Raw genomic sequence first — 27840 nt, forward strand, 5'->3', positions numbered from 1 at the left:
TCCAAGTCTCAGTTTCCTTATCTGTCAAAGGAGGTTGGGTGCTCTGCCCACTCCGGCGGGGCTCCAAGGTCGGAAAACCTCTCAGCACTCAGTCAGTGCCTGAACTCCTCCTCCTCCGGCCTCCACAAGCACCTGTCCTCCAGCCCTGAGCCCAGAAAGTTCTTGTACCCAGAGTTGCTTTGTCTCAGTACATCTGTCTCTGAGCTTAGGTCCTTGCCCCAGGGACCCCTGTTGTGGGCCAGCCCCGTGGCTGCTCAGCGGGTGAGTCTGAGCAGGAAACCCCCCACTACTTCCCTCTTCCCTACTGCCATCTCGTTCACTGCTTGTGTGAGGCCCACCCAGATGCGGCACCTGCTGCCCTCATAACCTCTTCTCCCCTCTCTTACCCAGTCCGCAAAGAGCAGATCTCCGGATTACACCTCACATTCCATTCCTGCGGTGCTTCTGAGCATCTCAAAGGGACTGCAGATCTGTTATCTCCGCCAGGAGGGGGTTATTATTTCCCTCCTGTAATAAACTAATACCTTGAGTCTGGGGAGGGGGGAGGGGGGCAGTGCCAGCTTGCCTCCTGACCCAGGCTGCAGGTCTCCGCCAGCGCCGGGGAGCAGGAGGGCAGTGTGTTGTGCCTTTATGCTGGGGACAGGAGTGAGGAAAGGCCAAATGACAGTGGACTTGACATAGAACTTCTGCAAAGGGCCTTAGACGGTGTGACCTGGGCTTAGTGGGGGAGAGAGGCCAGCCCAGATAAGGGGGTCCCAAATAAGGGGCAGGGAACTCTGCTTCTCCTGTCCCCCAGAGTATAGCCCTCTGGGGCTGTGAGAAGCAAGACAGGCTCCAGGGTCTCTCGCATTGACAGCCACATCGTAGGCCTCCCCAGCCTGGTCTGTGGCTCCCCTTTCCCCCAAAGTCGAGAGAGAGGCAGCCCCGTGGCTGAGGCTGAACCCTTCCCAGCCGTGCTCGGGAAGCCGCTCTAGCAGATGGTCCCACAGGGGTGACTAGAGTGCCAGACTGCACTTGCCCTTGGCCGCCCCGGAAGCAGTGACCCACTCCTGCCCTAGAGGACTGGGGAAAACTGAGAGGCTGGCTGTGGCCTCATACAGCCCTTCCTACTGTTGACAGGGCATGTGGTCTGCGGCCCCTCTCTTTTTGGGCCGTGGTCTCTGTGCACCAGGGAGAACTGCCCAGCTCAGGCCAGAGACGCAAAAGAAGACGGACCACCAATGGCTGCTGGAGCTTGTCTGTCCAGGAAGAGTGTGTGGTTGTCGGGGAGGCAGGGTGGTTGCTGTGTCCTGCTGCTCAGGCACTCGGGTTTAATGGCACTGTCTGTCTGTAGGGGTGGCTTTTCGGGGAAGAGCTGATGGAGATGGTGCGGTGGGGCCCCCCCACTCCCCAAGCTAGTCTTGGCAGCCCAGCATGCCCACTCCCCTGCCCTCCCCAGCACACCGGGGGTGTGTCCTTTGAAAAGTCCAAAGCTCCAAATGGGTGGACATATGGTGATTTCATCATCCTGGTTTTTCTTCCAAAAACCTTCTCTGTGCTGCTCCAACACGCTACAGGGGCTCCCACGCTCCACAGCCGTGGCGGCCCCACGTGGTTTTATAATTACCAATCCCTCTGGGTGCACAGGAAGCCAGGCCCAGGAGCCCCTCGGCCACCACCCCCTGACCCACGGGCGCCACCCAGTCTGTGAGCCACTTCAGGGAAGGGTGGGCCCTGCCTGCTTTGTTCTGGGACTTGGGTGGGGTGCTGGGCTTCCCTGCACCAACCCTTAACACCCCACCCCCGTACCAACCATAGCGAGTGGCTGGAGTAGGGCACCCCAGGGACCCGGCCTCAGTGAAGCCGGGGTCCCTGCATTTGGCACCGAAAGAAAACAGTCTCGGGAAGGGAGAGGCTGAGTTCTGCCAAGTGGTGGAACTGGGATTCTAACTCCTGCCTGCCTGGCCTGAGCCCCACAGTAGAAGAATAGAAGAAATGCTCATTCTGGTGTGTTCTCATGTGGAGCATGAATGTGTGAAACAGAGCTGCCACGGGGGCACCTAGGTGGCTCAGCTGGCTGGGCGTCTGTCTACCTTGGCATGGGTCTTGATCTGGGTCCTGGGAGGGAGCCAGCTCCCTGCTCAGCGGAGCTCCCTCTGCCCCTGCCCCTCCCCCTGCTCGTCCTCAAGCTCCCGAGCGCTCGCTCGCGCGCGCTCTCTCTCTCTCTCTCAAATAAATAAGATATTTTAAAAAGGGGCACCTGGATGGCTCAGTCGGCTGGGTGTCTGTCTGCCTTTGGCTCAAGTCATGATCCCAGTGTTCTGGGATCGAGTCTCGCGTCAGGCTCCTCGCTCAGCGGAGAGTCTGCTTCTCCCTCTGCCTGCCACTCCCCCTGCTTGTGCTCTCACACTCTGTTGCTCTTTCCAGCAAATAAATAAATTTTTAAAAAATATAAGAAAACAGAGCTGCAGAGTGCAGCTTAGACAGGGGTGGCACCCATGGCTCCCTGGGTGCTGGACTGAGGTGCCTCTCATTCCAGGAGCTCTAGGGGCCGAGTGCAAGCAGCCCCGTTCCCCAGACTAGGCTCTGAAGAGGGGTCTTTTGCCCAGAATTCTGGCCAGCTGTGGGGTGGGGAGGAGGAAGAGATGTAGCGCCGGTCCTCACGGGGGTTGGCCACACTTGAACCTCAGCCTGGGAGAAGACACCCCACTCCCCCCAGCTATAAAACACAGACTAGGGGGGCGCCTGGGTAGCTCAGTGGGTTAAAGCCTCTGCCTTCAGCTCAGGTCATGATCCCAGAGTCCTAGGATCGAGCCCCGCATCGAGCTCTCTGCTCGACAGGTAGCCTGCCTCCTCCTCTCTCTCTCTGCCTGCCTCTCTGCCTACTTGTGATCTCTGTCAAATAAATAAAATCTTAAAAAAACAATAACACACACACACACAGACTAGGGACACAGGCTCTGAAGCAGCAGTGGGGGACAGCTGCCGAGGGCCTCTCCTCCAAGCCTCAGATGGGCAGCACCCCTGTGCAGTGTGGGCCGTGGCTGGAGGAGGCCGAGCCCGCCAGCAGCGCCTCTCACCCACTTTCCGTAAGAACTTGGAAGTTTTGTTTTCTTTCTCTAGCAGCTCGAACAGCACGCTCTACCTCTCGGGTGACCCCTGGAAATTGAGGACTGTCCTGAGCCTTCAAGGCCCTGGGCCGGAGTGACCGCAATGGACCTTCCGTGTGGGGTTCTCAAACCTGAGTCTTTCACACAGAGTTTGGGAGCACAGCGAGCTTTTCTTTTCTAAGATTTTATTTGTCAGAGAGAGAACACAAGCAGGGGGAGAGGGCAGGCAGAGGGAGAAGCAGACTTCCCACTGAACAGGGAGCCGGATGCGGGGCTCGATCCCAGGACCCCGGGACTATGACCTGAGCTGAAGGCAGATGCTCAGCCGACTAAGCCCCCCAGGCGCCCCACGAGCGATTCCTTTTTAAAGGCTGCTTTCGAGCGCTGGTAGTCTGCAGTCGGGCCGACAGGGTTGGAGCCCCCAGCTCTCCCCAGTCTCCGGTTCCTGGAGGTGAAATGGGAAAAAGCGATTTCCTGGGTCTTGGTGGTCAAGGCAAACCCTCGGAGTGGTACCGGGAACACTGGCGAGCCCCCGCTAGCTCAGCCACTGGCCATCAGACTGGATACCTGCCACGTGGGCTGCGGCCCACAGCCTGGCCCTCAGAAGCCACGGGCACCTCTCTGTGACCTGTTTTTTGCTCCGGCTTGACCGGTGTCCACCCCAACCACATCTCGAGTGTTCTACCTTCCAGGGCGCGTTAGTTTCAACTGGCCACGGTTCCCTCTGGAACCAGCCCTTCCTAATTGTGTTTTTGTCGCAGGGTCTCCAAGCCACCCTGAGGCTAGCCAGTAAACCCCTGTCTAGGTGATCCCTCCTGGGGCCCAGCGACCCGGGGCACCCCCAACTGCCTGAGGCTAGGGAGGGGCCCCGGTTGGAGGTGAAGCTGGGAAGGCGGCAGAGGGCAGGTACCTTCTCCCCCAGCCCCCGGGGCCAGCCTGCTTTCAGTCACCGGAAGTTCCGCTTCTTCACCCCGGTCCTCCCCTTCCCAATATAGCCCGCACCAGCACAAGGACCAGGGACCATCAGCCGCATGGCAGGCCTCACTCTGTGCTGCCGAGCTGAGCATCCCGGGGAGGGGACCCCCCCCACTGCACCCCGGCAGGCTTGCCCAGCGGCCTCTGCGGGCGCCTCCGCCCTCCTAATGCTCGGCCGGCATCCCAGCAGGTGCTGTGCAGGGCGCAGGCCCCAGGGAGAGACAACTCAGCACCAAAAGCCAGCTTCAGTGCAAGTCAACTTGTTTTTTAATGCAAGGGGGGAAAAAAAAGTCGTCTTCTGTTGCTTTTCCTTGCCATAGGCAGGTGGGCACGAGCTAGGGTCCCTCACGGCGACTTCCCAACCAGGAGGCTGCCGCGACCCTCAGCGGATACTGCACACACCCGTGGGCTGAAGCCAGCGCAGGTAACTCAGACCCTGCGAGAGCCCGGGGAGCAGCCCTGGGGGGCTGGGGTCAGGGGGCGCCGAAGAGGTCCGACGGAGGAGTCCCTGAGCCCTGGCCTGGGGGGTGCCCGGTGGGACGCGTGCTCCCCTGCCCGTGGCTCCAGCAGGAAGCCAGTGAGTGGGGTGGTCCTGGGTCTCCCCCACCATGGCTCTGCTGGGAGAGCCCGGCCAAGGCAAAGCTGAGAGGTGGCCTGCCCCGGCTGCTCTGCTCACTGCCTCCAGTCCCGTCCCGCAGTCCGGGGGGATGGATTCTGAGGGCATCCGAGACATCCGCTGCCCTGCTTTGCTCGAGGGGAGAAGGGAGGAGAGAGCTTCAGCAGGGAATGAATGGAGGAGCGGGAAGGGGCGGGTTGTCCCTGGTCTCTGATGTCTGGACGCGAGGCCCAGGCGGGAGCACCAAGCCAGGCCAGACTCATGGAGGCCACCACCCATCCGAGGTCGGGGAGGAGGAACACCAGAATGTTCCAGGAGCATGAAAGGGAGAAGCAGGAAACACAAACCCTGGGGTCCCCAACAGGGTGTGCTCTCCAGGTCCCACGGCGCCTGGGTGGAGCTGCCCCTAGTTGGGAAGTTACTGGAAAATTCGGTCAAGTAGGAAAGGTGTCACTTCACAGAATAAAAGTAGCTTATGTTTTCCTGAGGGACGTTCTCACATCCCCCCTCATTCCCTGGAGCTCATATAAATGGGAGCTGGGCTCATTTCTGTGACTTTCAAGCTGGGGTGGGGGGATGTGAGAGCGGAGAGCAGGGCCCGCGCACGGGGGCTGCCCGGGAGGGCGAGGTGGAAGGTACCAGACCAGCTTATTCCGGGAGCGTGGGGAGGGGGCAGAGCCGGACAGGGAAGGAGCCACGCGCTCAGCAAAGCAGTCCTCAGCTTAGAAACCAGCGGGAATGCTGGGGTTCCTGTCTACACATGGCCCCGGGGTCCCCACAGCTGCTGGGGTGGGGGGGCATGTGCTGTACAGTAGGGCCGGGGGCGGGGAGGACAGGGGCTCACGTGCGTGGGGCTGTCAGACGGAGGAGGCAAGAAAGAACGCTGCCTCTAACGTTATATATTAAAAATATCCATAGTTCTTGTGCACAAAATTCCATCATTCACATACAAGTACCACCCGCCTCCCTGCTGGGCCCGAGAACAGCCTGAAAAGAAAGATGGTGGTTTTCCTTCGCAAGAGCCGAGGAACCGTGGCTCAGTCTTTACGGCCCCTCCCCCCCGGGGCCGCGCTGGCGGTCACTCAGGGCGGTCACTCGTGCCTCCGCTTGGAGGGTGGGACCAGGTGTGGAGGCAGGTCCGCGGGCAGCTCGTGGCCCTCCAGCTTGACCTTGATGAGGTGGTTGGCCAGGGCAAACTCCTCGTCGTCCAGCAGCCCGTCCTTGTCCACATCGGCCAGCTTCCAGATCTTCCCCAGCACCGTGTTGGGCAGCTTGGACTTGACCATCTCCTTCTTGGCGTTGGCGCCCGTGATCTTGCCGTTGACAGGCGACAGGGTGTAGAAGATCTCGTCGTAGGTGGGCTTGTCCTTGCCCACCACCCACTCCACGTCGTCGATGCCCTCGCCGGCGCCCTCGCCGTAGCCGTGCCCGAAGGGCCCGTTCATGGTGCCGTCGAAGGCGCCGCCCTTCACGGCCTGGGAGGGCATCAGGGACTCCTCCTGCCGCACCATCACCATGAGCCGGGCGATGTCGTTGGCCAGCATGTCGTCCACCGTGTCCAGCAGCTTGGGCTTCAAGGCCTGGAACTTGCTGAAGTCCTGAGTCTGCAGGAGCTCCTGTGGTGGGCAGGGGAGGGGGGAAGGCCGGGTTAGGTCCCCGCAGATGCCAGGCCAGGCAAGAGCTGGGCCCAGGTCACGACCCCACCCTGGCTCGCCCCTCAGCTTTGGCTCTGGAGCTTGTAAGGTCAAAGTGGCAACAGCACCTTCCCTTGAGGGCTGGGGTCCGGGCGGGCGGGGGGGGGGGGGTGCGGCGAGGTGAGTCACCGCTCAGGGTGAGTCACCACATTCCCCTCTGCGATGTCATGGCCCGCAGTGGGGTGCTGCCACTGAACTCGGGGGGCCCCTGTGTGGGAGGCCAAGAGGGGCAGCCATACCTGCATCTTGCGGAGGCTCGGGAAGTCCCCGGGGGAGATCTGATGCTCCCGTTCGATCTTCTGATAGATCTCTCCCAAGTTATTCACCAGCTCCTTCTTTTTGCTCTCTTTCCCAAACACATTGGGCATCTCCTTCTTGAGGGAGCTGATGATGTAGGCGTGGACCTGGAAAACAGGAAGGGACACCGTGTCGGGAGGGGCCGGAGATGGGCTGCCCCAGGAGGCTGAGGTCACCAGGGACCGCCCGCAGCCACCCAGGGCCCATGCTCTCTGCGGCGCCGGGCACACCCCCAGCAGAGATACGGGACCTGCTGTCCCGCCATCCGCAAGCACACGTTGGGGGCCACTGACGTCAAGGTCACAAAACCCCAACGCAGCCCGAGCTCTGCTCAGTTTATCACCCGGACAGCTCAGAATGAGTGTTAAGTAAAGCACATAAGCCGTTGCCCAGATGTTTTGAAGTTCCTCTAAGCTCGGTACCTTACTTCGAAGTCTGCCAACGAAGGGCGGCACACCCGTCATTCCCCGCAGTGAGCTGGTAGCGTTGGCCGCCCTCCAAGGCTACGGGCTCTCGGATCCCACTGCCTTGCCAAGGAACGTCCAGGCGCGAAGGGCTGCAGGCAGCCAGCCTCACCCTCCTATTCCCAGCCGTGGCAACTCGACCCCCTCAAACCCCCCCCCATAAGCTGGACCCTGTGTGTCCCAGACTGGGAGCCCCACCGGCTGAGAACAGCTCGAGGGAAGCAGGCCCGCCGCGGCAGGGCAGCCCCTGCTCTGCCCGTCACCGGCCCGTGCGGCTTGGCACGAAGAGCCACTCGCTCCAGGAAAGGGAAGCCGTCTGGAACCCACAGGTGCGGGACAAGATCGGAAGCCTTGGGGTTTTCCGGGCACGGTGACTCAGGGTGCCCACAGGCCAGGCGATTACACACCACTTGTCGGTGAATGGAGAGCCTGCCTGTCGTTCCCTCCCTGAAGAAGGCTGCGCGAGGGCACAGGTAGCCCCTCTGGTGGGGGATGGTGTGGGGGGTGCACTGGACAAAGAGGGAGGAGCTCTGCCCTTCCCTGCAGCCTGGAAATGGGAGGCAAGGAGCCAGCGACAAGGATTTTCCCAGAACCACCCCCCTCCCTGGGAAGCTTCCAGAAGTGAGACATGTGGAAAACTGAGGGTTCCTGGATCCCCCAGAGCAGATCCTGCGACCTCACTGTGCAGACAGATCCCCAGATGGTTCAGTGATGCAGGGTGGGGCCCGAGAGCTTGTCCTTCTAGCACATTCCGGTGGGATCCACGAGCACTCTAGGTAACCAGTGTGGAGACCAGGACTGGTGGTAGGTGAATGTTGAGTTCTTTTTACTCAAGACAGTGAGCACCGGGGTGCCTGGGTGGCTCAGTGGGTTAAAGCCTCTGCCTTCAGCTCGGGTCATGATCTCAGGGTCCTGGAATCAAGCCCCGCATCGGGTTCTCTCCTCAGTGGGGAGCCTGCTTCCTCCTCTCTCTCTGCCTGCCTCTCTGCCTACTTGGATCTCTGTCTGTCAAGTAAATAAATAAAATCTTTAAAAAAAAAAAAAAGACAGCGAGCACCAAAATGCCACCTGACTTCAGACCTTGTGATGGCGTGGCGCAGCCTGAGCCACTGTGTGGGGCCCCTGGTGGATGCTCAAAAGCCAGAACTGCACACGTGCGGTGCGTTCCCAGAGCCAGGAGCCCGGGACTCAGGGTTCCTCTTGGTTTTCGCCGGAGGGGGCCTGCCACTGGAGAGGAGGCGCCCCTCCTCGGTCCTTTACTGGGGAGCCTGGGGTGACTGTCTTCCCAGCCACAGTACTGCCTTTGCCAAAGCCCCTAACCCCCACGGAACCCCTTCCTACACCTCCAGAGCCCCGAGGCAGGTGTGAACACCCCTGCCCTCCACGGCCAAGTCATCAGAGAAGCAGTGATGCTCAGGGTCCCCGTTGAAGCCGAGCTCGGAGCTCCATGGATCCAGGATCTGCGCATGTGCACAGAGGTGGCCGGGCTACATTGTGGGATGTGTTCTGCCCCTCCGTGACCGAAGGGGCCTGCTGGTGGCATCCACCTCCATTCCCAGCCCCAGCCAGTCTCCCTGAAGTCTGTAGGCAGGTGTCGAGATTCTAGGCTTTTGGGCGATCCAGATGCCGCCAGCAGAGGCCAGCGGGCCCTGTGCCTCCCCAGGGGGGCGGGATGGCTCACAAGACCCATGGGGACCAAGGCCACCCAGTGTTCTCCCTCGGCTGACAGGCTTGCCCCCCATCTCTCTGCTAGCTCCCTCCTGTCCTGGCATATGTACCCATGCCCACCCGCGGCCTCCCAGTGGCCACCTTCCGCGGCATCCCACGACAGGACAAACAACTGGGCCTGACTTTCCTCCACACATTCCGCCTTCCTGGTACGACTAGGGCGCGCTGGAAGTGCGTGTCAGTCCCTACTGTGTCCCCAGCAGCCCACCCGTGCGGAATGCTCGACAGGCCTGGGCGGGGAAGCCGGTAAGACCTGCCCTCGCCTCCTCCCCACTTCCCAGGCTGCCCCCGGCCCAGCGCACCCCTCCTGATTAACGTCTGCATGCACCAGGAGGACTCAGTTGAGAAAGGGCCGCACCCATGGGTGCAGAGAGGACCCGTTTAGACACAGGGCAGCGGTGCGGCAGTGGGTTATGGGGATGGGTCTCGGGCACCCCAAGAGCCATGGCAGCTCGATCCTGGGGCCCTCCCCAGCAGTCCCCCACCCACAAGTCTACCTTGGCCAGCCGCGCCCGCTTGATGAGGTCATTGAGCTTCCGGAGGGCAGCATTGCGGGGCAGAGACTGGATGTCTTTGAAGAGGTCCTGCTCCTCCGCCTCAAAGAGCTTGCGATTGTCAGGGATGAGCAGCGGGTGGGACCAGAAGGAGCCGATGTAGACCCTGACGACCTCAGGAGTGTTGATGATCTTGCCCAGGGACCACATGAGGGCCCCGTAGACCCGCATCAGCTGCTGGGTCTCGATCTGGTCCGCCTTGTTCAGCACCACGCGGATCTTGTCCTCGTGGTTCTTGAGGGCCTTGATGACCTCGGAGAACTCGTCCGAGATGTCCAGCTTGTGGGCGTCGAAGAGCAGGATGATGCGGTCCACCCGCTCGGCGAACCACTCCAGCACGGCGGCAAAGTCGTACCCTGCGGGAAGAGCGGGCTGAGCTCGGGGGCACCGGGGGCCGGGCTGCTCTGAGGCTCTCCTCCCCGACTCAACCTGGGACTGCCCAGCCTGGGCTCATTTAAATCCCCACCGTGTCCGCACGGGGCCAGCACAGCACCCAGAGCGCAGGGCCTTGGGTCCCCCTATTTCTGTGTCCGCCCAGTGTGACCCTCGCCCACAGAGCACCTGGCACGGAGAGGTGCGCCACAGATAACGCAGAAGTCGTCACAAAATCCAGGGGTGCCTGGGTGGCTCAGCGCGTTAAGCGTCTGCTGGCGGCTCAGGTCCTGGGATCCAGCCCCGCGTCGGGCTCCCTGCTCGGCAGGCAGTTCTCCCCCTCCCACTACCTCCCCCCACTGTCCTGCTTATTCTCACTCTTGCTGTCAAATAAACATATAAAATCTCAAAAGAAAGAAAAGAAGTCACGAAGTCTGAGCTCTAAGGCGGCAAGGACAAGGAGGGGAGCTCAGCACAGAGAAGAAAAGAGACCCGGCTGCAGCCTGCCCGCGACATGCTCTTGTATGACAAGGACAGTAAGGAACAGCTGTGACACCTGCAGCTGCTACTTGCGGGGCACCCGTGCCGGCACCCCGTCCTCTAGGAACCTCAATTATTCTCCACAGCAGGGGCCGGCCAACGGCAGCTGGCCCATCACCTGCTCCGTATGTCGGAGTTTGACTGGGATATGGCCACATTCCTCCGGACCGTCTGTGGCTGCCCGGGTCTACAGCAGCAGAGTTTAGCTGTAGGACGGAGACCACAGGCCTACGGCCCAAACCATGAACTCTAGCCCATCTCTGCCGCCCAGATAAGCCTACACAATGCTACGCACCACCACCCCCAGGTCTTCAACGCTTCTCTAAAATGAGGTAGCTGGACTACATCAAGTCTAGCTCTCAACTCCAAGTCCCCCACCGTCCAGTGGAAGCCTCCTGGTGGACGTGGCCATCTGTAGCAGAAACTGCTCATTGGAGCTCTCCCTCGAATGACAGAATGGACCAGTTCTAGCTGACTTCTGGCCCGCTAGTTTAAGACCGCATCTCCTAGCCTCTCCTGCAGCAGACATGAACAAGGTTTCTAAGACCTTTGTCCTCTTTTCCCTTCCTAAGGAATGGAATGCAGATGTGATAGCAGGAGCAGGAGCAACCACCTTGAGTTAGGAGATGAAAGCTGAACGTTCAGGATGGCCTTGAACTGTTACTTTTCACGTAAACTAGCGGATATCTGATTTAAGCCAAAGGATTTTTGGGTCTCTGCAACAGCACTTTAACCTGTACCCTATTTCTTTTTTTTTTTTAAGATTTTATTTATTTATTTGACAGAGAGAAATCACAAGTAGATGGAGAGGCAGGCAGAGAGAGAGGAAGGGAAGCGGGCTCCCTGCTGAGCAGAGAGCCCGATGCAGGACTCGATCCCAGGACCCTCAGATCATGACCTGAGCCGAAGGCAGCGGCTTAACCCACTGAGCCACCCAGGCGCCCCAAACCTGTACCCTATTTCACAGCCACGTCTCTTCGAAATGTTTCCACTTCTTCCACTGCCCCCAGAAGGAGGGAGGTTCTATTTCTCATCTTGTATTTTTTTACTTGTAATATTTTATTTCTTTCTTTGAGAGAGAGAGAGCGCGCACGTGCGAGCACAAGCCAAAGGGAGAAGCAGACTCCCTGCTGAGCAGGGAGCCCAGCACGGGGCTCGATCCCTGGACCCTAGGATCCTGAACCGAGCTGAAGACAGACACGTACCGACTGAGCCACCCAGGCGCCCCTATTTCTCAACTTTTAGGAATAAAGATGAGAAGATGTAGGAAGACCACGTGACAACAATGGCCTAAGAGTCTTTGGGAAGCTTGGCTCAAAGCCCCCGAGCTACCATTTCCTCTCCGGGTGATTCTGGGCAAGCCTCCTTTGTCCCTGGGCTCCTGGTTCTTCACCCACTCCCCACAGGCCATGTCCGACACAGGCCGGGCCTCTTAAGCAGCAGCAAACATACCCCAGAGCACAGTCGAGCTCCTGAAAGTATGCTGGAGAAGCTGTTTCCCCAGAGAAGAGCCTGAGACCATGCTCGCCACCCTGAACACACTGGGATGTGGCCATGCGCTGTGTGGACTACAGGTTACAGAAAAGTACCAGGTAGAGGGAGAGAACAGAGAAAAAGGACAGAGTGACCAACGGTGCCATGAGGAGGGAGGGCAGCCCTCCCTGGCCCCAAGGGAACCTGCTCAGTAGGTCAGCAGGGAGGTATTCAGCTGCTCCGGGTCCTGCCAAGGCTCCTGGACTGAATGCAGGTCCCCAAATGGGCTCCTCAAGAGACGACTTCTACTCAGGCCAGAACCGGGGCCCCACTGCCAGGGCTTTAAGATATACAGTTAACGGTGGGGCGTGCCGAGGGGTGAAGCATAAACATTCTGGCCACCAGGTCCCCCAGGTTCAAGTGCGCTGCAGAACTGTATGTCCGAAGCCACAGCGTTCCAAGCCTCGCCCCACACTTAAGCACTCAGAAAGACCGTGGGCTCTTAACCAAGATAGACCTAGATTCGACTCACAGCGCCAGGCACTGACTGAGACCTGCTGTCCCTCACTCCTGAGTTACGATTTCTCGATCTGTGGAATTCCAGAAACAATTCCTCCTTCTCTGACTATAGAGCAGATGAGATCAGGTCACACACCCACACACGCACGCGCACGAGCGCGCACACATGCTCCCAGGCAGGAGCGGCCGAGGGGCCTGGGCCAGCACTACCAGTCAGAACTGAGAGTCACCAAAGTTCAGCCTGGTCCTGGGGCCAGAGGCCAGCTTTCGTCCTCGGGGTGAGACTGAAACCTCAGGAAAACCTCAAATTCACTATTTCCGTTGACTTAGCACGCAGCCTCGCCACAGCTCCAGTGGGCAATCCGTGCCCCCGCCCAGTGTGCCAGGGAGACAGGCCACCCTGATCAGAAGATCCCTCGACCGGCTGGAGTTTCCAAAGGGGGTCAGTGGGAAGGGAGGTGGACCAGGGCGGAGGGGGCAGGGGTGGGGGAGGGGGCAGTAAGGCCTCGGAGAATCTGAACTTGAGCCCAGGCAGGGCAGCCATTCGCCTACCCGAGGCCCATGCTGAGGGTCAGAAACAGCCGGACCACCGAACTGTCCGTGCACAGAAGGTGTGAGGAGGCCTGGAGCCAGCACCACAGGCCACCGGGGGCAGAGGATGCGGCCCCCACGGCCCCGGACACCACGCGGTTGGCTCCGAGAGAAACTCCTGGCAGAAACCGCGAAGGGAGGGCAGAGCAGCAGGCGAGGGAGACTCAGGACTGAATGACGGCTCCCGCTCAGCAAAAACAAGGCCCAACTCCTGCCCTCACCACCCTGCCTGTTCTCAGACCTCCACACGCTGAACGAGCCCAGATTCGCACGGCTGGGGAGGCAGCGGCGCCAGAGGTGAGGTGCTGGAACCAGGGGTTCCCTGATGGGCTGGGCTCCAGGCCAAGTTCGTTTTGGCCCAGGAGTCAGGACAGCGCAGAGGGAGCTGAGCTCAGCCCCCAGCCTCCACCCAATGTCCCCCGCTGGTAGGGGCCCAGAAAGACTCCAGGAATGACAGAGAGGAGGAGGGGGAGCAGCCATCTCTGAATCGTGGCGCCCGAGTCACCACGGGAAGAGCCAAGAACTCCAAGTGCTCCCTCCTGCCCGCCCTCCCACAAGCCCCGTTATCCGCCAACACCTGAAGCTGGAGCCAACAGAGCTAAGTCCATTTTTTTTTTTTTGTGCAGGTGAATGAAATTTCCTGTTTATTATGAAAAATGCTCCCAGTTTCGGGGCGGGAGACATGGTGCCTGGCCAAGTACGTCCACGGGTCACGAAAAGGGTCACGGCACTTAGGCACATGGGACGTCATCACAGCTGTATGACCGCGCACAACCACGTGGCTGCAGCCTCTGCCACGCCCACCCGGCACCCATCTGTCCACCAAACCCTCACTCTGGCCTGATGGATGGTGTCTCCAGGGCTGGACCCACAGCAGCAGCAGCACCAAAGCCTCAATGGAGGCCAGTGCCCCCACCGTAGGCATCACCCAAGGCGGTGAGCCTCCAGGCTTCGGGACACACGAGGGGTCAGCCTCGGCCCCAGGACGCATTGGGCCCCTGAATCCACAGTGTGAGGAAAAGCCGGTGCCGTCTCTGATAAGGGGCAAGTCCTCGCACAGAAAGCTCTGGGACTTTGGAAAAATTTTAAAATAAGCCGGGCACAAAGGGACCAACGCTGCACGATTCCATGCATCCAACGTCCGCAGACACAGAAAGGAGAGCTGAGGGGGCCGCGGGCTGCAGGGAGGGGGACGGAGAACGAGTGGTTAACGGGGATGCTGTTTCTGTCTGGAAGACGGAGAAGTCGGAAAGGCAGATGGTGGGGACCGTCACACAACGCCACGAACGTACTTGATGCCACCGAACCGTGCACCGAGAAGGGTTATTACTGCGGTCAGTCTCAGCGCTCAGGCTCAGACGTGGGGACCCAGGAAGAGAGGACAAAGAAGAGTCGCTTGTGCCCTCGGGGCAACCTGGCTGAGGGCTGGGCTCGGCCTCGGGAAGCAAGCACACAGGGCCACGCGAACAGGACATCCAAACGTGCCGCCCGTCTCCGCTCTGTCCTCACCCAGCCTCGTCTGGGCCCCTCGGGCTCCTCACCAGGTCTGCCGTCCTGACAAGTGTCCCGCTCCCCGCCACGGGCACAGAGGTGAAAGAAAGGAAGTTGTGACAGGTCCTCGCCCTCTCCTGGCGCCCTCCAAATACAGGTAGTTCCAGCAGCTGGGGGGAAAAGCTGCTTCATACATTCCAAGTTTCTAGAACATCAACAATAGAGGGCTTGTCTGCAAACGACTTTTGTTTCCTGCCATTCAAGCTGCGTGGGCCTTGGTATTTCTTGCCGTGGCTCCCACCACACACGTTTCCAACCGGTGCTGGGCACGGGAGAGGGGGCGCAGGACAGCAGGGGGACGATGAAGGAGCTGAGAGAGGACCAACGTGGTGGCCGAGATTCCTCTGGAGGGCACTCTCTTCCGGGAAGGACTTTCCTGGTGTCACTCAGCGGCGAGGAGAAAGGGGCCTCCCCACTCCTAGGTATTTACCCAAGAGAAATTAAGAAACTGAACTCCATGGGGCGCCTGGGGGACTCAGTATGTTAAAGCCTCTGCCTTGGGCTCAGGTCATGATCCCAGGACGCTGGGATCGAGCCCCACATCGGGCTCTCTGCTCAGTGGGGAGTCTGCTTCCTCCTCTCTCTCTCTGCCTGCCTCTCTGCCTACCTAAATAAATAAAATCTAAAAAAAAAAAAAGAAAGAAAGAAACTGAACTCCACACTGTACTATGCAAATGTCTGTAGGAGCTTTATTCAAAAGGGCCCCCAATTGGAAACGCCAAGGCTCTTCGGCAGGTGAATGGATCAGGCATGAGGTACACGGGAGGAATGATGGGTCAATGTTCTCAAACACGACGAACACCCCCAAGCATGGAAGACTTGTACCGGGCATTCTAGAGAAGGCAAACCCTCAGGGATAAGTATCAGGTCCGTTGATACTGCCGGGGACCAGAGGGATTATGAAGGGGAGCAGGGAACTTTCCAGGCTGATGGAAAGACCAGACGCTGATCATGGCGATGGTTACGCAAATGCTTCCTTGAGCTGCGCGCCTAACAAGGGCGAAGACCTCAGTAGCTAGTACTGGGAAATGGGCAAAGGGCGGGGAAGGACCGATGGCCTCTGCAATCAGGCAGGCACTTGAATCCAGAGCCCTCTACTCAGCAACCAGCTGCGTGACTCCAGCAGGCCGTGGCCCCTCTCGGAGCCCGTTTCTCCGTCTGTGACGCGGGGATGTCCCGTCTCTAACACGTGGGGCTGCTGTGGGCACCGAAGTGGTGCCTGGTGGCCCGTAAGCGCTGGTAAATGTTTGTTCTCATTTACACCCAGGAACTGTATTTCGGGCTCAAGGAGTGCAGACTCAGAGGGCTGTGTGGGCAATGACCACCTCTCATGCTCAAAGAATGCCCCGTACCACCGAATATAAACGGAACATTCGCAGGCGCCCGGGCCAGCTGCCAGCTCACAGCCCCCCGAAGCCAGCAGGTGCCGGGCGCCGGCTGGTCCCACTCCTCCGCAACCAGCGGCCCACGCCCCTCGGCAGAGCTGCTGCATTCCCGCCAAAGGCTGAGCCAAAAGCTGTCCGGGGACCAGAGTGGGGGTGGGGCGGGGGCGAGAGGGAGGCCTGGAGGCGGCCAGGGGGCCAGGAAGGGAAACTCCAGCTGAGTCAGTGCTTCCCTAGCCTCTGGACTCCTCAGGGTGTTAGTCAGAGAAAGGTCTTTCTAATCAAAGTCTGGGAATTCCTGGATTTTTTTGACATCTGTTTGTAATTAGCTGACGCTGCCTAAACATGTCACTGAGCATGAGATACTAGGGCAAGGGGTCAGCACACGGGCTGCAGGAACTCCCCAGGGTCCCTGGCTCAAGTACGGAGCTGGGGCCCAAACCTTCCGTCCTCATCCACTCTGTGCGCATGCGGAATCCAAGAAGGGTGCAGCGCGTGGCCTAGCCAGAGGCTTGCAGGCCATCTCATGGAGCAGTCTACGGACTGCAGAGAACCCCGACCTCGATGGAGGGCTTTTAGGGATGGGGCAGCTCTGGAGGCAGTCGCAAGGGTCAGCAGGAACAGGGGGCTGCCCACAGCGCGGGCCCCCTCAGAGTCAGAGGACTTCAGGTCTGCCCCTGGAAGGCCCTACCTGCCTACTGGGGCGGTTTCCAGGCTTGGAGGGAGCCTGGGAACCAGGGGTCAGTCAGTAGGAGGGCCCGTGAGAAGCCAGCCCTGGCCAGGGGTCCTACACCCATCCGCAGAGGGTCTCGGGCGGGAAGGTGATCCTGGCTAGAGGCTGAGAACAGGGAAAAGGAAGAAGACACCAGCATGGTTGTTCCAAGCCCTGGACCTCGGGTCCATTTGTGAACTCGGAGTCTGACTTCAGGCTGGGAGAGAACTGTCAGGAGAGCTCAGAAGCCCCGCAACGTCACCACGCAACAGGTCAAAGACATGCCCGATCTGGGCTCTCGGTGCTGTTGTAGGCCGGGCTGGCGTGTGCCCTCTCCGTAACGGGGTGGTGGGTGGCTGGGGGGCTGGGGGGCGGGAGCACTGCTCCTGCTGGGCCCACAGACACACACCTACCCGTGCAGCCTTGTGCGAACGACTTAACCTTCCCAAGCCTCAGCCTCCTCGTCTGGAAGGCAGCAGGGCTTCCCCATGTGTAGCTGTGTGACAGCTAAGGGGCGCCGGCTCACTCCGAGGCATTGGTACAGACCGCATACAAAACGGCGGGCCCAAGGCTGGCCAGGTGTCAGCTTCCAAACCCAAGCTGAAGGAACACTTCCCTGCAGACACAACTCACGTGAGGGAAATCAGGGCACAAAAGTGACAATACCCAGCTCATAGCCACAAGGTGACGATGGCAGGGAGTGCCCCGGCCAGGCCCCTAACCCCCAGGCTCGGGCCTCCGCCTGAGTGCACCTGCCCCCCACAACCCCGGGACCCGCTGTGGGAAATCCCTGCTCTGGCTTGTGACTGCGCAGGCACAGGCGGGAGCCTGGGAGCGAAGGGCGCCCGCCCCACCAGGCCCCGGATGCCCTTTGGAATGCCCTTTATCAGTCACATGGCACTCAAGAACGAATGTTGTCCCCACAAATCACCTTTCTCTGCTGACACAGGAGAATGTTTTATCTTTAAAGTCACTCGGATTATGTGCACCTGGATGGCTCAGTTAGTTAAACGACTGCCTTCAGCTCAGGTCATGATCCTGGAGTCTGGGTATCGAGTCCCGCATCAGGCTCCCTGCTTGGCAGAGTCTGCTTCTCTCTCCGACCCTCTCTCTTCTCAAGCATGCTCTCTCTCTCAAATAAATAAAATCTTTAAAAAAAAAAAAAATGTCCCTCCAATTAGCACACCAGGGAAGTGCAGCTTGAGACCCCCACGGAGGCCCCTTCTTCCTTGAGTAACTCTTGGGAGTCTCTTGCAGAGCCTGGCCTATATCCTGACTGCTCTGGGCCTACACAGCCCCTGTGTTATCTTTCCAGAAGGTATTTCCTCACACATTAGGGACCACAGGAAAAAGGGGAAGAAGCCAGGAGAGGCCTGGCAGATACGGTGGGAAATGGACATAAATGTAATTAACAACTCTAATGCAAAAGAACCTTGTTTCCAGGGAACAAGATCCGCAGACCAGAGAACTGCACGCTGCTTGCCCAGGACCCGTGTTTTCTGCTGGTCCTATCTTGCTGAGAGGGAAACACCTGCTTTCCATGCTGTCAGCAAAGGGAACAGACAGGCGAGCTGGCCGCGGAGCCTGGAACGCACTGCCCTCCTCTGACTTCCTCTGCTGGACAGAGCCACACGGGACCTTTGCAAAGACTGGTGGGTGGGGCCTCTGAGCGGATGGCGACTCCTTTCCCTGTCCAGCTAGCGGCCACCTCCCTCGAAGACCACAGGCAGCACCACGGAGAGGTAATGCGCGATGGTCTCTCTCTGGCTGATAAAACACTCACACCAAACATATTGCAGAGCAAATCCCAACTTAGTAACTTTTAGTAAAAGAAACCAAGACACCTTGGGTCCTGGAGGGAAAGAACTGTCCAGTAAAATCAGTTTGATCTCGCTATTTCACAAAAGGAAGCCCTGCTCCAATCAGATTAAACCCCACTCCACCTTCCTGCCCACCATGGGGTGGGGGAGCAGCTGCCCCAGGACAGAGAGGGGTCAAGTCTCACACCTGGAGGGGGGCACAGGCAAGCAGGGGAGAGCCCTGGCATCCCCTGCTGGCTTCCTCTGCTGAGAATCTGCCACCTGCACGGACAACTTGAGGGTGGAAATCGCCCTGCACACCTCATGTCCCCCCCCAAACACCTCCCCCATCACATGCACCCTATGTCCACAGATCCACCCCCAGACAGCCCAGGGAGACGCCGCAGTGGGGCCCATCCCAGAGAGAGAAGGTCTAGACACCGCTGCCCACCATTTGCCGACCAGGAAAGGAGGCCAGGGGCAGAAGGCGCATCCCAGCAGAGAGGGCAGGGTGCCCAGAGCAGCCAGACCTACCCTCCCAACCCATCAGCCTGCTGGGCTCCCTGGACCCAGGCTGATGTGTCAAAGACACGCCGCCGCGCCTCCCGCCCCACCCCCGCAGCAGGGGCACGCCACAGCACTAGGGGAAAACAGTGGTCCCCGGGGTCATAAGGCTCACAAGAACCCCGTACCCTTTCCTGCAAATGCCTGAACTCCCAGTTCTGAAGGTCACAGTGAACACAGCCTGAGATGTTAAGCCTCTTTTTGTAAGCTACGGTCCCTATCCCGGCCCCTATCCGAAGACCTGCACGCATCGACTGACCCCTGGGCTGGGAGCGTTGTGCGCAGCCCAGAGGCGGCTTAGTTCTCTACCCCATGGCCCCAGTTACAAGCAGCCCCTCTGCCTACTCTTCCAGATCATTCTGAAGATACCACTAGGGAGCCTCCAACGAGGTCCCTCTAGGATAACTCAGGCTCGAAGTAAACAGAGGATAAATCCCTCCTTGTGGGTCTTTCTCTTGAATGCTTACCAGGCATTTTCTTAAAACCAGCTTGGAACAAGAACAGTAAGAAAGGAAAAACAGCCTTGCTCTTTTATTTTTAAAGGTTTTTTTTTTTTTTAAGATTTTACTTATTTATTTGAGAGAGCGAGCAAGAGCACAAAGGTGGGGGAGGGCAGAGGGAGGAACAGACTCCCCGCTGGGATGCGGAGGATCCTGACCTGAGCCAAAGGCAGACACTTAACTGACTGAGCCACCCACACGCCCCGTATTATTTCTTTAACTAATCTCTACACCCAACGTAGGACTCGAACTCACAACCCTGAGATCAAGAGTGCGCCTCCACCTGAGCCAGCCAGGAGCCCCAGCCCTTGCCTTTTCAGAAGGGGTCTCAAAGCTGGTCCCTTGAACTCCCAGGACTGTCTTTCTCACTGGGGTGCAGAAGCTAAGAGCTTAAACCTGACTGAGAGACAGAGCAGTTTCAGGGAGCTCTGAGATAAGCCCTTACTGGCAGAGGCCCACAGCCTGGATTTAAAAAAAAAAAAAAAAAAGAGAGAAGCAAGGCTTCTCAACACCAAGAACAGGGCCCCCACCCCCTGGGAGCCACAGCAGACATAAACATCCCCCAAATGCCAGGTCGCCAGGTCACCAGGTCGCTGGCTTCAAATGCAAACTTCACCAACACTGGGCAGCTCAGAGGGGAAGGGCCATGGGGAATGATTTGCAAGTAAATGATACACAAATCTGGTTGCTTCTCCCCCACCCGTGGTCTGAGCCTGATTTTTCCCTTCCCCATCTGCAACTATAGGCTCTGCTCCTGGCCTGCCCCCGTGCAACCGCCAGAAAGCATTCAGGCCCCGAGGCTCCCCGCCCCTCCACAAAAAGGAGCCGCAGCAGAAACAGAGCCCAGCTCAGGCTCATCCTGAACCGATCTTCAGGAAAGCGTGGCAAAGTCAAGACAGGAGCCGACACAAGCAGGGGCCGGCTGCCCCGGCACTCAGCCCAAAAACCTTCCAGCGTGCACAGCCCCTGGGGAGGCTGCTGACTGCTAACCCCCGAGCAAACTAAACCCTTTTCCATGAGCCCCCAAACGTTTAACAAACCCCTGCCGCTTCTCCTTTTGGCCGGCCTGCTGGAGTCAAGTGCTCGCTCACAGACCTGCTAGGCTTACCAGGAATTCAGACGGCTTAGCCTTTACACCCCAACTAAGGTGAGGAAGTCCCAGGGGAGCAATGATGCTGGCTGGGGGACCTGGAGCCCGGACACAGAGTGACTTCCCGTGACCTCACAGCCAGCCCGAGGTGCCATCTCGCCAGCCTGCCCATCTCCCAGCATGCCCCAGGGGCTGGAAAGCACGAGAGCCATGAGATTGGTTGTGCTTGCCCCCGGACAGCTCTGTAACTTCGGCCCGGGGAGCCCAGGGCGAGAGCAACTCCTGCCCCGTCAGGGCTCAGCACTCCGAGCAGACACCTGGCCGATGGCAGACGGGTTCTCACTTGGGCCGGGAGGGACCTCAGGGGCAGCCCTGGTCCGGGTCCCAGACCGCAGATGGAAGGCACCCTGGGCTGTGTCAGAGCCTGTTTACCTCTGCTGATGCGCTGCTTCTCTCCAGACAGGATCCCGGGAGTGTCGATGATGCTGATGCTGTCCAGGACCGGGTTGGGCAGCTGGGCACACATGAACCTGCAGGGGAGCGAGCGCCGGAGGGGACATGTCAAGACTCCGCTCTCGCTGCTCTAAAAGTGACGGGGGCTTTCTGTGCACCTTCCTCTCCACCTCTGCCTTCTTTTCCCAGACCAAGGAGTTTAAAGGAGTTTCTAGCATTTCCGGGGTGGCCACTGAACTCTGTACTGTCTTCTTTAAAAAAGATTTTATTTTATTTTATGAGAGTGCAAGTGAAAGCGCACGAGCAGGGGGGAGGAGCAGAGGGAGAGAGAGAGAGAGAGAGAGAGAGAGAGAGAACCAGACTCCCCGCTGGGACACTGACTGAGCCACCCAGGCGCCCCTCCACTCCGTGGTGTCTTAACTGAGAACCCAACCAGCAGCCAATCTGGCCTGCCTCAGCATTTCCCTCACATTAGCTTTTCCCCCAGGGTTCAAGAGTTCAGCTTTCAAGTTGCTGATGTGTTAGTGCAAACTGCACGAGCCTAAGTCACCATTCCATTCCAGAAGGGAAACATAAAGGTGACAGTAGGAGTTAGTAAATTTCCTCACACCCGGAAGGTGGGGAGAGGCTTCCTTACTGCTGCCGGGACCAGCCAACCCCTCCACCCAGCTGCTTGGATGAAGGGATGGCAGGGGGCGGCCAGTAAAAGCTGGGGGATGCGTGGGCTGGTTGGCGGGACAGGGAGTCTGGACCGGGAGTCTGGACCCCATTCTCTGAAAGCCGGAGCAGGCTGGAGGAGGGACAAATTTAAGCCACAGAGAGGTTGGCAACTCCTGGGCCAGGGCCTAACCATGTGTGCCCAAGTTCCCACTAAGCACAGAACAGCCCAGAACAGCAAGGGGCTGTCCCAACTGATAGCAGAGATTCTTTACTGGACACAGAAAAAGCTCCTTTAAAAACCTCTGAAAAAGACATTGTGAGCAAAGAAAATACTGACCCTTTGTCTGTAGGATGCAGGCTTAAAGCTGCCTTTCCAACTGTGGGGAGGAATCCGAGCTGATAAGGTTCTCCTTTTTCGCCCTCCCCCCTCCTACCCCCAAGTGACCAGTGGCCAGGCCTGGGGCAGACCGCCAGGGCGAGGGGTGGTGTCTGCAGGCACAGCGGGGCAGAACCAGCTGACCCTCAGACCTTGGACCCGGTGGCTCCCCCTGCCAGCAGCAGCGCACGCCCTGATTATCGGTGCGCCAGCCCTGGGGATCCTGCTGGGGAAGGGTCAAGGAGAGAAGCCCCAATTAAAAGAACCAAAAGTAGAACTGGCTGGAGTGGTGACATTACACAGCACCACCTTGTAAAGGAGACCTGGGAGTAAGGGAATGGGTAAGACCCGGAAGTGAGCTGTCCCGAGGAGCCCTGGGAGCCTGGTGGGAAACAAGAAAGGGAGCAAGCAGTACAGACACAGAGGCTTCATCTCCCACCAGCAAGGACACACCGACTGCATCTCACCCCACAAGTGGCTGGTGGCAGCCACACAGTGAGTTTTCATAGGCTGCTCGTAGGACACCTTGCCTGCAGCCTGCCTCGGTCTGCTCCGTTGGATTTTAGTCTTAGAGCAGACACTTAATGGTGAAAAGGGCAGAAAGTCAAGTTCATGATTCAATAGGTCTCTTTAAGCTGCTGGGAGAGGCTGTGTCAGCCAGAGAAGAGCCCCCTTTGTATGGCCTGGCTGGCCGGCGGGCGGGCGCTCCGTGCACTCCACAGGCTGACACAGCTTGGGGCCTCTGCTCCAGGGCAAACCCGTGCCCCACCTCCTCCCCACCCCTGGGCTGATAAGGACACTTAGTGATCAAGAACCCTCTGGAGATCAAGTGGCAAGAGGAAAATAAGGGGCGCCTGGGACTCGTCAGCGGAGCCTGAGACTCGATCGCAGGGGCAGGGGTTCAACCCCATATTAGGTGTGGAGCCTACATAAATTAAAAAAAAAAAAAAAGGGGGGGGGAATCAAAGTGTGCTTCTTGAATCCCGAGGCACCAACATCATCAGAGTGTCTGTCCTGGACCCAGCATCCCTGACCTGTGTTTTTTTCCCAGGCAGAAGCAGCAGGAGGCAGTGACCGGACACATGAAGGCCAGTCGGCCAGCTGGCCCTACAGTAAGCTACCCCGGTGAGCTCAGCAAATCAGCAGAGCCCTCTAAGCGGGCACGGAGATTGTGGGGGGGGGGGTGTGCCCAGATGAGTCTATGATCCCATCTGACTGAAATTTTAGGTCTCCAACTTCAGAAACACGTCGCATACTCCATTTCTCCTTTCAAAAGCTGTCTGCTCTCACACTCAGAAGTGGAGGCCCAAGGACCGAAGGCGCAGCACCCCTCCTTCTAGCTTCCCATAGTTGTGTGTGAAAGTCAAGACCTAATAATGCTTGGAATTCCCAGCACAGCAGCCAAACTACGCACAACGCCGTCTGGTGCCCACCAGCTAACAGTCCCGGCCAATCGCGGGTCCGCTGGAGCAGTAATTCCGGGACACAGCGATTCTCCAGAGGAAGGCTCAAGGTGAAGAGGGCCGTGCCTCTCACTCAAAGGGCTCTGCACAGCTCCGGCCGTGACACACAAACGCCAACAGCCATAAAACAGGAGGCCAGGCTTAAATGCCCGAAAGGGGCAAAACAACGTAATATGAGTCTGCCTGTCTTCTCAAAGTCAGCTCTGTGCAGAGAGGTAGGCTGGCCACTGGCCTGGATCGGGAGCAAGCTGGTTCACCCTGTGCGGCTGGACAGTGTCTGGAAAAGGAATGTGATCACACAGGGTGGAGACCTGGAAGGCAAGAGTCAAGGATTCTTTCCTAGGCTCTTCCATTACACACACTTTGAAAGGCATGTGCAGTCACTCCTTGAATGGGGGGTGGCAGGAAGGGCAGATCTGTGAAGTCCTTTGGTATGTCCCTGGGGGTAGGGGTGGGGACAGGGATGTTAGAACCACTGACAAGCGCCTTTGAGTTCCTTTAGAGAAGAGTGAACTTGGCTGTTGGACACCACAGAAAATCAATGTGTTTCCTTCCCAGCAGCATGAGGGTTAGACTCTTGGAGGATGACCTGTATCACGAAGAAGCAAGATTTCCTCCGTCTAACTGGGGAAACTGAGGCCCAAACAGGTTAAGGTACCTCCTAGTGAGGGAGTCAGGGCCCGGATCTCATTCGCCGGCTCCCAGTGCTATAGACAGGCTGCTTCCTGAAACCCTTAAGAGAGCACAGGCCCTGTGGAGCTGCCCCCCAGGGGGAGTGTTCACACTCCATCTGTCTGCTACCTCGTGGGCGGCCCCCAAACTCAGCAGGCCACAGCAGATCCTCCTTGTCCCTCCCACACAAAACCAGCGGTCCCCAGGGAAGCACAGCACAGCACAGCAGCAAAGGGAATGACTAAAGTTTCACATATTTTTCCAGGACACTTAGGCAGCAGCCACTTGAAGGAAGGGAGGAGGACAGGGACTGGTTTGAATGAATTCGGTGCATCCAGCCTGGGACTAACTACACTGGGAGGAGGTGGAGACAAGAATCTCTCACCTTCCCAACTCTGACCCCGGTTCTGAGGAGAGTGGGGCTGGGATCTGCGGGACGGTGCGGGAGTTAAACTGATAACCTGGAAAATTCTGGGGTGACCGAAGCGGGGGAGGGGGCGGCGAAACCCACCGCCAGACCTCCCGGTGGGTTTCTCGTGCGAAGCGGCAGGGGCCCCTGTCCCAGGGAGCGGTCGCAGAGGGGCTCGCTGGGGCCTCGGAGACAAAGGACGATGGGGTGGGGGGGCGGGCCACGACCACAGTACGGCCGGGACCCGAGTGCGGCCGCCCCCGGGGGTTCCCCACCGCCCCCCTCTCCCCGGCGCCAGGGGCGGGTACCTGTTGAGGAAGGCGTTGCCGAAGGCGTTGAGCTTGCGGAAGGGACGCCGCGGGTCGACCACCAGCGCGTTGCCCGGCACCACGCCCTCGGTGGGGCCGTGCATGACCGCGATAAAGGAGTCGGTGGTGGGCTCGGGCCCGATGCGCATTCCCGGGAAGTCCTGCTCGATCAGGTGCCGGATGAAGGTGGTCTTGCCCGTGCTGTACTGGCCCACGAGGAGCACCATGGGCTTGTTGTCGAAGTCCGCGTCCTCCAGCGCGGGCGAGTGGAACTCGTGGAAGCGGTAGTGCTCCTCCAGGGGCAGCAGCTTCTGCGCGTACAGCTGCCGCAGCCCCTCGGCCACCGTCTGGAAGAGCTCCGGCTCCTTCTTGCGGCGGGCATCTTTGCTGACCCAGCTAAACATGCTGGCGGGGACGGGGCTGGCTGCTGCGGGGCAGAGCGGCGGCTGAGAGCGGGGCGAGGGCGCGGAGCCGAGGCGGGGCCCGGCCGGCCGGCGGAGGGGCGGCGGGGCAGGGGGGCGGGGAGCGGCCCGTACTGCGCAGGCGCACTGCACGGCCCGCGGAGCGTCCTCTGCGGAGTGGGGCGCGCGCCTCGCCGAGCCGCCTTTATAGGGCCCGGCCCCATGCCCGGGCGCGCGCACCGCCGCCGCCGCAGCCGCCGCCGCAGCGCCGAGCCGCGGAGAAAAGGGCAGGGGAGGAAGGAGCCCCGCCCGCGAACTCCGCGCCACGTCCTCCCCTCCCCCGCCTCCCATTGGCCTATTCCAAATATCGCGAGCGCCGCTCGCTCTGCTCCCCGCCCCTGGCCCGGCTGCCGTGGCAACCGCACCTGTTTTCGCCCCTCCCTCGGTGGGGCTGCGCTCGCGAGTGCGGCGGTTGGGACGGCGGGAGGAGAGAGTCGGGCGCGAAGAGGTCCCGGAGCCTCCGTGCCTTCGAACGTCCGCGAGACGCTCAGTTAGACACCCGGGTCCCCGGCTGCGCGGCCCACCCGCAGTTCCCCCACGAACGGTCCTCCCTCCCCCGCCGGCTCGGAATCCCCGGCAGTAGCGGCGGACCCCCGGGGAAGGGGCGGCCCGCGCCTCCCGTCGGAGCCGCCCTTCCCCGCCGCCTCCCCGCCCCTGCTTCCCTGCTACTACTTCGCACCCTTCTTGATCTGCTTTGGGAGAGGGAGAGAGAGAGGTGGTAGGGGAGGCGGGCTGGTGATGAGGGAAAGGGGAGTGGGGAGGGAGTCAGAGGCCCCTGGGGAAGGTCCGACCGGCCGCAAGACGCCTGAGCCCCCCGCAGGCCGGTGGCGCTGGGGCTTGGAAGAGGCCCGCGGCAGTGGAGGACACAAAGGGCACTGGACATGTGGGGGAGACGAGATGGCCTCTCCGCAAAGGCTGCCTCTGCGGGAGGAGGGGTGGGGGTACGAAGGAAGTGGAGGCCCTCTGGCCCGAGTTTTGAGGAAGTGAAATCGGAAATTCCCTATGTGGGGAGGAGGCGAAATGTGGGGCAACAATGAAATCTTGTGGGAAACTTAGGGGAAATTAAAAAAACCCAAATACTTCTGCTTTCCTCTCAGGGTCACCAACAGTTACCCTCTTTTACCTCTGGCCCGGGGTCCCCCCCCACTACCACCTTACCAGTTCCTGGCTGTTCCATTACGCTCATTCCCCCGCCATCATTCCTGGCCACACATCGGCCCCCTTGGCTGGCCAGGCTGGTGAGAATCTTCAGCGGGTGATGTCAGAGCTGTGGGGCCGGTGATTGTTAGGTAACCAGTATCCGTGGAGGAGGGGGGGGGGGTGGCACAGCGCTGCGGGGGGGTGGGGGGGGCGGGTTGGCGGGGACTCCTAGGTAGATCTGAAATGCATGCAAGAGCTTGAAGACCTCATATCCAACCTTCTCGCTTCTGGGAGGTGTGGAATGGAGGCAGGAACTCAAGTCTGAGAATGAGCAGAGTTCTTAAGTGGGCTGGGTCAAGTGGGAGCCAGAAGGGGCAAAGTGGAGGGGGAGGTGAGGCCTCCCTGTCTTCTGAAGAAAGAAAATCTTCCCTCCATCGCCTCCCTGTTGGAGAGCCCTGTCTGCACTCTCAAGCCCATGACTTTTATTTGCTTTTATTTGGGGTTTGATTAGCATTCTTTTCATCAATACCAGTAAACCAGAAGCCACAAGACTCTTTTCTTGGTGGCCTGCTCAAAAGAACATATTGAGAACTCCTAAGCAGGGCTGTCACCAGAGGCTGTGTGCCAGCTGGTGATGGGGAACCTTGGGTGGGCCCAGTCCAGACTTCCTGGGCCAGCCTTAGAAGCCAAAGGACTTGCCTCCTCCATGGCGCTTTGAGGGGTCCACCCCGGAGATGCAGTTTCTGGACTGTTCCAGGGAAGGGCTCGGGGCTGAGGCTCCTGAAAGAGGCGGTTGTTCAGTGGCCTGAATGAGGCTCCAAGAAGGCCCCTCTCGGCAGGGTTCACACTGACCCGCCAGGGTCCTCACATCTCCCCAGAGTCCTCTATGCTGGGAATAGCCAGCCCAATAAAACTGAAAACAACAAAATGTTCCTGGGTTATTTATACATGAAACTCCAGCCCCCTGTTTTGTTCTATAGGGCCCTTGACTTTCTCCAAGGAACACAAAGGACTGGAAGAAGGGGTCTCTCCCTCAGTGGGGCTCAAGGGGGGCGGAAATTAGTTTCCCGAAATTCATGGAGTTGGTGCTTGGATCCTGGGCAGCTTCCTGATCTAGTAATTCCCAGATTGTGAAAAAGTCCTAACTCTCTTTTTGTATTCGGAGCCCTGTGGATTCTATTTGGTGGGAGTTTTGTAAATCATTAAGTGAAACATTTCACTTGGTTTCTCTGTTTCACTTTCTGTCTTTGCCCAGGGCTGTGACAAAAGACTAAGGAAGAGTTCAACTATTTTTCTTTTTCGTGGAAATGAGGAATTGTGGAAATGAGGCCCATCCCCCACTCCTAGTGTTTCCTTCGTTCAAATTCACCAACACACACCTGCCCAAC

The 27840-nt window shown here is 59.1% G+C and overlaps 1 protein-coding gene across 2 annotated transcripts; it reads right to left on the reverse strand.

Moving 5' to 3' along the window:
* Positions 1-5564: 5564 nt before the first annotated feature.
* EHD1 (EH domain containing 1) lies at positions 5565-26569 on the reverse strand. Of its 2 annotated transcripts, none has more exons than XM_082748386.1 (6): positions 26471-26569; positions 24852-25278; positions 20943-21040; positions 9361-9773; positions 6614-6778; positions 5565-6296 (listed from the first exon to the last, which is right to left on the reverse strand). In XM_082748386.1, exons 1-6 carry the CDS (start codon positions 26496-26498, stop codon positions 5772-5774), a joined length of 1656 nt encoding a protein of 551 aa, XP_082604512.1. In that variant the 5' UTR covers positions 26499-26569; the 3' UTR covers positions 5565-5771. The 2 variants fall into 2 exon arrangements, with proteins under 2 accessions (XP_082604512.1, XP_082604513.1); XM_082748387.1 differs by lacking the exon at positions 26471-26569 and adding an exon at positions 25992-26232.
* Between the last annotated feature and the right edge of the window lie 1271 nt (positions 26570-27840).

Source organism: Mustela nivalis (assembly GCF_964662115.1).
Source record: "Mustela nivalis genome assembly, chromosome: 9".
Lineage (NCBI taxonomy): Eukaryota > Metazoa > Chordata > Mammalia > Carnivora > Mustelidae > Mustela > Mustela nivalis.